The sequence below is a fragment of the Elephas maximus genome, chromosome 4, assembly GCF_024166365.1.
Source record: "Elephas maximus indicus isolate mEleMax1 chromosome 4, mEleMax1 primary haplotype, whole genome shotgun sequence".
Classification (NCBI taxonomy): Eukaryota; Metazoa; Chordata; class Mammalia; order Proboscidea; family Elephantidae; genus Elephas; species Elephas maximus.
In genome coordinates, this window is record NC_064822.1 from 31,400,409 (window position 1) to 31,413,389 (window position 12,981).

Genomic DNA, 12,981 nt, shown 5'->3' on the forward strand with positions numbered 1-12,981 from the left:
TTCTCTATTGAACAGGGCTACCACAGAACTTATTCGACCACGAGGAATCTTCCTGCTACACCGGGCAAACGTGAGTAAAGCTTCCAACTCTATTGCGTTGCCTCGATGAGGAAGTTGCCAGGACTGTTGTGGAACCCTAGGAACGAGTAAACAGGATGCCCGGTACCCCAACTCTCAACCTTATCAAGCTAGTGACCATGCCCTGAGTCCTTGGCAAACAATGCTGAAGAAAACCCAAGGGAGTCCACGATGGCCTCACTTCCCACCTTCTGGAATCCAGCGCATGTGATAGTCCAGCATGAGTCTGCTTTCCAGCCTTAGCAGTAAAGAAAGGCACACCAGGAGGAAGTAGGGGTGGGTGATGTGAGCCCATCCCCCACAGCCACCCATGCCCAGTCCACGTAGGCCGAGTGCTGAATCTGATGCTAGAGAAAGGTTTCTGACCTTTGTTTCATAGCACTCTAAAAAAAAAATCAGGGTGTGCCCCAAATCTATTTACTACCAAACTCTTTTCCATAAAATCTTGTTTTTATAATGTTACATTTTTCAGTTTCTTAAAAAAAAAAAAAAATTTTTTTTTTTTTACCAGCACACCTGAAAACAAATTTTGTAAATATTTCATTTCCTCTATAGAGCAGTACTTCTTTTTATGTGCCTGAAATTTTTTTTGTATGTTTTTAATACTAAAAAAAAGTGGATAATTGCACATGCTCAAGCCATCTAACGCTAGCCTTACAGTCTTTGCCCACAAACCTTCTTAGCTTTTGCCATTGTGGACGGTCTTTAACTAAATTCTTTGCTCTACCCTCCTACCCAGTCTTGAGTGGGAAGGGTGGCAGATTCTGGCAACCAAGAACCTTCTTTTCCTTAAACCCCTCTCAGGGAGCGATCACCATCAATGGTACCATCTTGGAATAGAAGCACGACCACATAGAGACTCTTCAAGTCATAGAGTTGGGGAAATTCTTCCCCAGTTTATCTAAAACCCTCCTGTCCTCCTCTGCCAAGTTTGCTTGTTCAGTCTGACTCTGAGTGTCTGAGAGGCAGTTTGTCATAGAAATGGCAACACCTCTGGCGCTGGGCTGGTATGTGGGGTGTCTTTTCTAACATTAACCATTCAGAATGTGTTCAACAAAAGAATCTGGCTGCACCAAGAAGGAAGTTGCTGCTGTTGTTATTGTCTTCACATGACTTTTATTTTCAAATTCCTGAGGGCGCAGAGAAGTGTGGGAACATCTTGCGGCTACCCTTTCCCCGAAGGCCAACTCCGGAGCAACCAGACACCAGTCCCTGACTATGGTCACATTCCAGACAGGCATTTACAAGACAGCACCATGATTAAAAGGAAACTACTCCATCATTAAGACTCCAGACCTAATATCTGTGGGACGATATTTCATGGAAATTATTTCTAAAACCAAACTCTACTGGAAAGAGATTTTCTACTTTATTTTTTCGGCTTCCTCTCTCCGAATGTTCTCTGTTTGCTCTGAAGATGGAGTGAAGGGGAAATGGTATACATTTCACTGAGGAGAATTTCAGTTGGGCTCAGGCTGGGTGGAGCAGGAAGGGAAACCACCAGTCTGTAGATGTAAAGATTTAGAGACGGTAGGTCACTGGAATCAGGTAATGTTATAAGTCAGAGCCCACTGAGCTTTGTAAATCTCAAAGAACGACCAGTTAGCCATCAGCGTCAGAAAGGGCCTGTGTTTTGCTGTCATTTGGCCCTGCCTGCGTCTCCATGTGCCTCTCCCAAATGATAAGCTCACAGCTTGAACCCCAGTATGGCATGGAAGGGACACCATTATACTGACACCAGGGAGGTACACACTCATCTAGGCTAAACAATGACTTAGTGCTCTCACTTCTCTCTCATACATACATTCCAAAAGCCTTTGCCAAATGCACCCTGCTCAGCCTCTCTACATTCCTCCCGTCCCCTAAGCACGTCCAAGTGATAGGAATGGGGGATTATTCAAGTGGAAAAATTATTAAGTGTGCAGGTTTATCTCCAGGCACAGGCTGCCTGAAGGGAGGGAGGTTTCATTCATTCCAGGGATATGGTAGTGGCCTGAGGACTCTGTCCATTGTTGGCTGCACCCTCGGGGTCCCCCCACCCACCTCCTAGTCCTGTCTGAACTGGGAGGGCCTGGGGCGACAAACTGCGCATTTGCAGAAGTGCAGGCCCACAGCCTGGCTTCACCCACTCAGCCCCATCGGGTGCCTTTGGGTGGCGGCCATAGCCCTAGTATCTAAAGTTCCTGGGGCTTCAGGCAGGGGAGGCATTGGGGTAAGGTGAGAAACATCAGTTACCAAGATAAATAATATTTCAATGTGAAATTAAAAAAAATGAAAATCAATGCAAAAAAATCCACGATAAACAAAATATCAAAATTTTAAATAAAGACAGAATCAACAGGGCTTCGTGAAACAGAGCTTATTAAAATTATATGGATTAAGATGAAAAACACTGTACGGACCCTAAAAGACAGCAGGGCTTCCAAACACCATTAACACTGGGTTCCCAAGAGGTCACAGCTCAGAGTCTCTAATCTTCAGCGTCTGAGGCCTGTGGGGTCACAGCTGCACTTCTCGGCTGGCCATCGCAGTGTTTGGAACACCTGCTGTGTGGCCCCAAGCTCTCTGGGGAGCCCCAGTCTCTGCGTGTTAAGTAAAGCCTGGCCAAAGGGGGTTTTCCAAGAATAAGGCTGAGCGCAACCCCTGGGAAGGAGGCTGTGTTTAGGCTCTCTGTGACTCACACTTCCCCGTTTATTGCCCATCTTGGCTCAACTGAATTATACCACAACGGCCAGGTGTGGCCAGGAGGACAGTCCCAAATTGACCACAAAGAGGCTGTCAAGGGCAGCACCCATCCTGCTGGCCCAGTGCCAGCCTTGTTTTCTGGGACCACAGCTCCCTCGCTTAGCAAACTTCGGATTTCTCTCCTCTCATCATGTTCCTTTGTTTCTACCCAGAATTTGTGAAACATCACAGGCCCAAAAGCCCCTTGTGGAGCTGGAAGAATAAACACCTCTGATACAGCATTATTTAACCTGCTCTGACCACCACTGACTCAGAGCCCACCAGAGCTCCCAAGCAAGGGGCGTTTCTAGAACTGAGCATTTGGGCAAGGCTTGCTACTTCCTCCTGTGGCCGCTCTGCCCCAAGGCTTGGTTCCTGAACCCAGCAAGTATCTACTTGCTCTGCCAACTGCTCTTGGTGGATGGGGGGAAATTCCTGCCTTCAAGACAAAGGTTCCATTATCCAACAGGCTCGATGTTCCCCAGTTATGGGGGTGGGGGAGGGCAAGGCTTTTATTCTTATCTTCATTTTATTTTACAAAGCAGAGGCTGTCTTTGCACGGACTCGAACCTCACTCATTTCCTACAAAGCACAAAGGAGAAATTCCACTCCTTGGCTAGCTCGCGTCCTCCTGCCTTAAGCACCAGTGGGGCTCAGAAAGCACAAGACTCTTTCATCCAGTTGCAAAAGCCCCAGTCTGGTGGTAGTGCCCCTAGGTGGTGCAGACAGTTAAGAAGCTCAGCTGCTCACCCAAAGTTTGGAGGTTCAAATTCATCCAAAGGTGCCTTGAAGGAAAGGCCTGGCGGTCTACTTATGAAAAACCAGCCATTGAAAACCCTATGAAGCACAGTTCTACTCTGACACACATGAGGTCACCGTGAGTTGAAACAGAGTCAGTGGCAACTGGTTTACCAGCCTCTTGGCTCAAGTTGTCAATCCCACCAGTTCTGAATTTACCCAGCCCCAAAGATAGCTTGGACTTGCCTGATTCCTCAACAGGTAAATAAATTCTCAATGCTTAATATTAAACCAATGAAATTTCCTAGTACTTGTGTTTTTATAAATCAAGATTAAATTAATATTTGGAAGCAGAGGTATATGTTCAGAAGTATTAAAATATACACATGCAGTAATGAAGGGGCACCAAAACTGCCCTCTGATGCTTACCCAGAGATCTTTCTTTTGTCTGGTTGGTTGATCTCACTACTGGAAGGCTTGCTCGAGTCCGGCTGCCTCTGGAAAAAGGGCTTGGAGACTCTGCCTCAGACATGGCTTCCAAAGAATCGCCGGACGCCTCTGATAAATGTTCAACTGGGTCGCTGAAGCTAGGAGGTTGAGGGCTGTGAGACAGTTTGGGGCTTCTTGTCTACAAAAGACATTTTTAAAGAAAGCAGGGAAATAGACTATTACTCATTATACTGAAAATATTTTCAACATCATCAAGATCTGCCAATCTAGGGGAACAATATGGCAAGGAGAAAAAGTCCATTAGAATGGCTGAATATAGAAAACTAAATGACCAGTGGCTCCAAGTATCAGTTAGGAAAGTTTCTGAAAAAAATATATTGTTCCTTATTATTCTACTAAGATTTCTGACACTGCACACCTACCATACAAATGCCATTTCTAACAAGAAGCTGAGGACAAGCCACATTAAAAAAAATTTTTTTTTTTTAGCCACCACATTAGAGGATAGAAAAAAATGATGGCTGTAGTGCAGTGAATTATTTAACATGGCCCTTCTAGCTATAGTCTTTGTGACTCCGGCACAATGGTTGGGTGGAACTATGCAAACAAGGTTCATGGAAACTGTGAGGGTTAAGGTTATGTGTCAACTTGTCTGGGCCATGTTTATCAGTGGTTTGGCAGTTACATAATGATGTAATTTGGCAGTTATGTAATGACATAGTCATCTTCCATTCTGTGATCTGATGTTATTATCCTCCATTTTATGATATGTTGTAAATCCTAGCCTTTATGCCTGTGGTTATGGTCCCATTTGGGAGTGAGTATTATGTTAATGAGGCAGGATTGGGTGGGATGATTCTTGAGTCACCACCATACTAGAGGGTGTGACTCTAGTCACCACTCTTACCCCAGCCACCACCCTTGCCACCCTATTCAAGTCACACCCTCAGTTAAGTCATACCTTTTATCTTACAAGAGACAAAAGGAGAGAAAAATGAGCAGAGAGAAGGGAACCCACTACCACTAAGAAGACGGGCTGGAGTGGAGTGCATCCTTTGGACCTGGAATCCCTGTGCTGAGAGCCTCCTAGACCCAGGAGACAGAGCTGTAACACAGAGATGGTGCAAGACAGTGAGAAGCAGTGGCAAGCATGGAAGAGAAACATCAGTAGCAGAACCAGGAGACTGGTGCAAGACAGCATGGTGTGCTTCACTGGTCCACAAAGCAAGGCAGCTACGGTGGGTGTGCTGACCCATGGAGTGAGAGCGCTGAGCGCCTTCAGGTTGAGCCTTACGGGTGGAGCGGGGTGCCCCTGGGCACTTATTGGTGGAGTTAAAGAGATCTGTAACACTTTCCCAAGCAGGGCAGAGGGCAGGACCAAGGGGCCAAGGGCCAGACAGAGAGACCTGCCTGTGGGCACACTTGAGAAGAGGCTGTCCTGATCGAAGAACTGTATCCTGAGTCATTTCTGATTCCAAATTGTCACCTGCCCTGGTGGGGTAGTGGTTAAGTGTTCAGTTGCTAACCAAAAGGCCAGCAGTTTGAATCCACCGGCTGCTCCCCGGAAACCCTATGGGGCAGTTCTAGTCTGTCCTATGGGGTCCCTATGAGTTGGAATCGGCTCAACGGCAGTGGCAGTGGGTTTACTTCCTAATAAACACCATAATTGTGAGTATTGTCTGTGAGTTCTGTGTGGTCTTTGCAACAAATTATCAAAACCAGGAGAATGCTGTTGGAGGGATGGCTGGTGTAGGAATTGGTAAAAAGGTTGGAGAGAGGAGGTATGTCTGACTTCCACCTCATAGGAATTGGCTGTTGGTACTTATAATGATTCTCTCTCCCTGTAGTGAAGTTAGACAAGGGGGTCTGATGCCTCCACCACGCCGCCATTTTTACAAAGGCAAGTCAATTCATATTGCCAGACAAATTCTAACAGTTGTTACCACAACAGATGGGACTGTGCACATTTATAAACACCCAACATGGATGATACACTCACACTGGAGTAAATTGGACACATCAGTCCTTCTAAGTCAGTAAAATAAGGTTTTGAGGGAGGTATTTATATCACAGTTGATTTTTTTTTTTTGAGGCAAAAACCTCATAAGTAAAATTATATTGAGTTAGGCTATTACTTACTTTGCCCATCAGCAGAAAGTATTCATAATAAACTAAATACACTACTACATAATTTGATTTCTCTCTTAGTTAGCTATACTGTAGTGACAGGAGGTTGAATTTATAAAATGGTCATAACCTATTAGTAGCATTCCTTGAGCATGTACTACAGCCTGAGTCCTGTGGGAGATTCAGAGAAACAGACAGCATGCTGCGGGACATCAAAGAATTTTTAAACTAACTGGTGAAATGAGGTAAGAACAACAAATAACATGAGATAGTGTATGATGAAGTTTAAATTATGAACTGTGTGGTAAACTTATTCATCCTTTCAACAAGGAGCTATTGAGTATCTACTATTTTGAGGTTATGAATTACCTTACAAAGAGCAATTTGGCTTTTATCCTTGAAAGATTATCCTGAAAGATAATCTTTGGAATTTCCTGAGTAATTGAAGTCCCTTTTGTTACGTAGGTCCCTGGGGGGTACAAGTGGTTTGTGTTCTACTACTAATCTAAAGGTTGGCAGTTCAAACTCACCTAGCAGCAGGGCAAAAGAAAAGCCTGGTGATCTGCTTCTGTAAAGGTCATACCCAAGAAAACCTTATGGAGCAGTTCTGGTCTGTAACATATGGGGCTGCCATGAGTTGGAATCAACTTGAAAGCACTGCGTTTTTTTTGTTGTTGTTGTTGTTATCTAGGCCTAAAGACCATATTGGAGGATTTGTGCTAATAAGCTGGGGGCTGACCAAGTCAGAAGGACCACATCCTGGCTCGATATCAGCTGACTTCAGGGAGGAAGAGAAGCATGATTCAATCATGCATACACAATGAGGCCCCAATTATGCCTATGTAATGAGGCCAGTGAAGGCTCTGGACATGGAAGCTCCAGGAGCTTCCTGATTGGTGAAAGACATAGACACATGTGGAATGGTAGGGTGCCCTTTTTGGGACACAGAAGCATTATGTTAGGAAATCTCCTGGACCTTGTCCCATGCATCGTTTCTTTATGCTGATCTTCATTCGTATTCTTTTGCTATGATAAATCTATAATTGTAAGTACAGTGCTTTCTATAAGTTCTGTGAGTTGTTCCAGGGAATCATCGAGCCCAAAAGACTAGTGGGAGCCAGCAAGTGAAAGTGAGGGAACCCAGGGGAGGACCTGAGCTTGTGGCTGGTATCCTGAAGGAGTAGTGGGAAAAGCCCAAATCTGTGGCCAGTAGGCAGATGTAAGACTGTCATGTGGATGCCCAAGTTTGCGGCTGGCATCTGCCTATCTGACAGTCTGAAGGGCAGTGTCTTTTAACTTGTGTGATCTGATCAAACTCCAGGTGCCACCTAGGTGGCTGGTGTCAAAAATGACTGAAAAATGGGAATGTGGGGATTTGACTAATCCTTATATTTTGGGAATTAGATTTATGTAGAGTCTTACTTATGAAACTATGTTCTAGGCACTGTGCCTGAACACTGGGGACAGAATGATGTACTAAATGATGCACAGGAAACCCCTACCCTCATGATTCTTACAATCTAGTTGAGAGGACAGGCTTTAAAGAAAAATTACAGAAAAGGTACAAGGTGCAATGCGCATGTGCAGTCCAGACCGTGGGGAAAGTAGGTGGAGGAGGAGTCAGAGAAGCATGTAAGCTGTGTTTCAAGGAAAAGGAAAGTTGTGGGGAGAGGACAAGGGACAAGCCAGAGGGAAGGGAGGAAGAGAGAGAAAGGCATTCCAGGTAGAGGGAGCAGCCTATACAAAGTCCCTGAGGCAGAAAGAAGTGGCATGGCCTGGAGGCTTGGTGAGGTCAGAGCCTAGAGGGAGGGAGATAGGGCTGGCGTCAGACAGAGAACAGATGACACGGAGCCTTGGAGTCATGGTTGTTGTGTGCCAGTGAGTGGATTTTGACTCTGAGTGACCCTAGAGGACAGAGTAGAACTGCCCCACAGGGTTTCTGCTCTATGAGAGCAGATGACCAGGTCTTTTCTCCCGCAGAGCTGCTGGTAGGTTCAAACCACAGACCTTTTGGTTAGCAGCTGAGCGCTTCTTAAATATTGCACCACCAGGACTCCTTGGAGTCATGGTAAGAATTCTCAGTTTGACTCTAAGGTAACAGGATATTTTAGGTAACAGGTGTTTTAGGCAGGGAAATAGGCCAGGATCAGATACATTTTTTGAAAAGCAGATCGCTGGCTGTTGTGTGGAGATTGGAGACAATACCATGGAAGGTTAGAGAAGGAACTCAGCAAAGGCTGTGGGGAATAGGCTGAATGAAATAGATTATCATCAGCTTTCCCCCTTCCAGCCCCCACCTGACAGGCATTACATGATTTCAGGCACCTTCTGAGAGGCAAACTGATCTAAGTTGATCAGGCAGATGAGTGTTCTCTCACTAAGATGCCAACAGTATTGATGGCTGGTGTTTCTGATACAGGCAGTCTCCAGCACCTGCCACTTCTTGTTAGTTTGCATTCCTAAGGATGCCAGTAGGTTTTGAACTTAAGCACCAAGACAGTTAACCGTCAAGGCAGGGGCAACCTCATTTGTGTGTGTCCCATGCAGCGGCACTGGGTCAGCTCTTCAAAGGGCTCGGTGCTTGCTTTCAAGCTCTGCCTTTGTGAAATTCTAAAGGATTTTTGCACAGGGTGGTGGTGGTGGTTGTCCTTAAGTGCTGTCGAGTCGATTCCAACTCAGAGCCACCCCACGTGACAGAGTAGAACTGGCTGTAGTGTTTTCTAGGCTGTATTCTTTATGGTTAGAGTCCTGTGGTTCAGTGGTTAAGCACTTTGCTGCTCACCAAAAGGACAGCAGTTCAAATCCAACAGCCGTTCCTTGGAAAGTCTATGGGGCAGTTCTATTCTGTTCTATAGGGTCACTAAGAGTTGGAATTCACTCTACGGCAACAGGTTTGGTTTGGTTTTGGTTTTATCCCTTATGGAAGCAGATTACCAGGCCTTTCTCCCGAGAAGCCACTGGGTGGTTCAAACAGCCAACTTTTTGGCAAATCACTGTGCCACCAGGGCTCCTTTTTTGAACAGGATACTCTGCAAATTACATAGCTGGTCCTGCCTCAAAGCTTTAGCTACAGAGGTCTTTGAGGAATACCATAAGTGTGCCTGAATGCCTAGGGGAACTCTTCACAGGTGGGGTAATCAGCTATTCCCTTTTTCTTGCTAAAAGTAAGTACAAGGAGGCCTCTCTTGGCAGGAGCACCATACCATAATGTAAACACCCACCCATGCTTTGCCTCTAGGACCTTTCCACAGAGGAAAACAGGACTACAATCAGTACCCAGCCCCTACACCCGCTTATAGTGCGGGGTGAGCCTTTGCAGCTTCAGGGAGGTGGCCACCCTGGGTGTTGCCTAGAAGACTCTCAGCTCAGATGACAATATCCCAGCCAGAAAGGTGAGGAGCCTCCGCAAAGACACCAATTAACAGTTAGATTGTCCCTTTGGGTTAATTTTTCTGCCCAAGCCTCCAGAGTGGTTTCATCCCAAGTTTATTTTTCCTGAAATATGCTTAGAGGGATCTGGCTTTAGCACTCTATGAGAGTATTGTTTGACTAGAAAAATCATCCTCAAATCACTGCCCGGCTCACCAAGATTTAGATAAATTCATGTGGTCTTCAGTGAAATAGCTGCATGGTTACTGTGCTCAGCAGAATATCAAGCTAAAATGTCCTCATCCCTGCCTTTAAAAAAAAAAAAAAAAAAGGACACACTGGGCTTAGCAAAATAACCCAGAAATAATATTACTTTAAGCAACCTGGCTACATTCACAACCTGCTGTCTAGTCATCTCTGCAGCCTCCAGCAGACATGAGGCATGTGATGAGTTGTCATTTTCCATTGCAAAAGGCAAAAATCTTTGAGGAAAATGAAAACCAAATTTCAACTTCTCACTCAGGGTCACTGTGAATGGCAGGGATGTATAAAAATAAAGATGTAAGGGCTAAATCTTTTTTTTTTTTTTTTTAATCTTCCAAATGCCAACCCCTTCTTTTGCTTTTTATGTCATTCACTTGCTCACTGAAAATTATCTCAGCATATTAGCAGTCTCCTCACACATATTACCCTCCCCTCAGAGGCCAGCACTCTGCTGAGACATTTAGTTCAGAGAAAGGACAAGGGAAATGGCTGACACGAGTGTCAAGTATCGTGTGATTTGATAAATGGAGAAATGAGTCCAAACAGCCTCTGGAACAGGAACTCAGAACCACAGAGTGCTGGGCACTGGGAGTGAACAGACAAGTGCTGCATGTGAGTCTTGCACTCATAAAAAGTATCCCAGGTTTATTTTAGGGGCCAAGGAGAATACGCACACAACAGTTGGACAAGAAGAGCTAAGAGGCATGCCACCGGGAGTGCAGAGGGTGCTTGGGGCAGTAACCACTGGCACTGAAGGGTGGGTCAGGACAGGAGGAAAAGCATGGGTGAAGAAGTGCCAAGGCTTGCACTGAGCTGAGTCGCTGCTCATGGCGATCTCCTTCTGAAACAATCAGCCACTGGAAAACCCTATGGAGCACAGCTACACTCTGATACACGAGGGGTTGCCATGAGTTGGAATTGACTTGACAGCAATGGGTTTGGTTTTGGTTTAATCTCATTCAACTCCCATGTAGCTTCAAAATGTGGGTGGCCATTGAGAAAACAATCAGAGAGTTTAAGCAACTTGTCCGAAATTCTAGCAAGTCAAGGAATTGGGATTAAAGCTCAAGACTAACCAAGAAAAACCAAAACTCTAGTCTCTAGGGCTTCGAAGCTGACGCTCAGTGGCAAGGTCATTCATTTAACCAGGAATCTGGGGATGCTGGCTCTCATTCAGCTTCTACCCAAAACGGGTCAACATACAAATCTTGCCGAGTCACAGATTTTTTCACCTCCAATGTTAGAGATTCAACTTGTTGGTACCTGAGATCTTTTTCAGGACTAAAATTTCATAACGCTACAATCCACATCACAGAAACTTATACATAATGAAGAAAAGATCTTGTTGCCTAGAAAAATTCAGTTTCCTGAGATTTCCCTCAAATTATTTACCCTAGAGCACCCCTCTATAGAAATAGGTAGCTAGGTAGCACGAGGGTCTAGTTTTCTGCATTTTCATCCTTGAGTGTATGCAACCAAGTTGCACAGCATTAATTTTAAAAGACTGCCATGCTGGGCACTCATCCACATGAACAAATATTTGCTGAGATGTTCATTGTGTGCAGTATACTTTACTAGGGGGTCAGATTTATTCTTACTCTTTCTTGGCAATGCTGCTGCATTTAGAGACTAAAACCAAAGCGAAAAGAAAATGAGAGCTAGAGGCATTAGTGGTATTTTTTCATTCCCATATTCAAACCCTTTAAAGCTCTCTAAATTGAAATGCCAGGATCTAGAAAATGGACCTGAAAGCTTACCCTTATGTAATATGCTGCCAGGAACAGTGGTGCACCTGGTTAGCTGGGGTATACACTTCATCTCAGATCATGTTCTGTCTTGAAAAGAAAAAGCAATGGTGCCTTCATCACACTTTACTTCATCCTAATTAACGCCCAATTTGCCACAAAGGATTCAGAAATATAATGAAGCTCTCCACATGCAAATGTATTCAGGATGACTCATTCTTAACACTCATTAATTGACATGGTTAATTTAATCATGACATTCAGATACTTCAACCCATTTCTTGCATACGGGAAGCTTTCGAATCAAACCTCATCAAAATTCTGACTTCAATTTAAGAGAACTTTCTAGTTGATAGGTACTTTTTTGTTAAAGATCCAGGGAGAACATATTAGAAGCTGAAAAACCCTGGATCATCCATGGACTCTAATTTTTCTCTACAATCCCTGTTCCACAATACTCTAGCTCCAAGGAGAATTAATAAATTCTCGTTATGGTAGTCCCTGAGTTGTGCAAATGGTTAACTAACACACTTGGCTGCTCACTGAAAGGTTGGTAGTTTGAGTCTACCCAAAGGCATCTCAGAAGAAAGGCCTGGTGATCTATTTCCAAAAAATCAGCCATTGAAAACCCTATGGAGCACAGTTCTACTCCGATACACACGGGGTTATCATGGGTTGGGACTGACTCGACAGCCACTGGTGGTAGGTATGGAAGATTCATGCTTCCAAATTTGCTTAGAGAGTCTTTTCTAAAATCCACAGTGCACTCACATTCTTCCCCTTCTCTGGTCCTCCTCCTAGTTTCCGAAGGCTAAAAAGGCTATGCTGGGTTTGTGATCTCTCATAAGGCACACTTGGCTTCCATCACACCTCTAGTCCTTATGTCAGCCCAACACAGGTGGCAGCATCAGCTGAGGTCCTTTCCTTGCAAGCCTTGCCACCTGCATTCTTGGCTGAGCCCTGGAACCCACAGCCAGGTGGCCTTTTTAAGCAGTGGGCCTAGTCTCTGCATGGCCCTTTGGGGACCTCCCACAACTTCTGTGGCTAATAATGGCCAGGAAAAGAAAGCCTGAGCCAGTATCTCCCCAGTGCCCTTATGATGATGGTCAATCTGGGGAGTTGACTGAGGACCTCCAGAGTCCTAAGAGATCAAATGGCGGGTGGATATGAGAAGACTATAGTTAGTGTTATTACAATTATGTAACTTGGGGTTGGCCTGACATTAAAGACCCAGAGAAGTGGCTCTAGAGGAGAATAAATCAGCTACTGTGCTATTGACTAAATGGTCCTGATGTTAGTCAAGGATATAAAACACAAAAATATGGAGTGTTTATTGTGTATCTGGGTGCTACACATGAGCAGACTGTGGACACATGCCAGGTTTACAAGCAACCAACCACTTCTGGGAACCAGGGTTCCACCATGGAAAGGACATATACGTACAAACTTCGATTTTAATGCCAACCTCCCAACTCTGCATACCTGA

At 44.9% G+C, this 12,981-nt stretch overlaps 1 protein-coding gene across 11 annotated transcripts in view; it reads right to left on the bottom strand.

Moving 5' to 3' along the window:
• Positions 1 to 12,981, bottom strand: part of KIAA1217 (KIAA1217 ortholog) — a 584,613-nt gene that overhangs the window by 204,796 nt on the left and 366,836 nt on the right. For 10 of the 11 annotated variants that reach the window (XM_049881825.1, XM_049881824.1, XM_049881823.1 and 7 more), the window contains one exon: positions 3,970 to 4,168. The exons of the other annotated variant lie outside the window; for it this stretch is intronic. In XM_049881825.1, the coding sequence (XP_049737782.1) occupies positions 3,970 to 4,168 (199 nt within the window). The remainder of the gene's footprint in view (positions 1 to 3,969; positions 4,169 to 12,981) is intronic. 11 annotated transcript variants of the gene reach the window in all.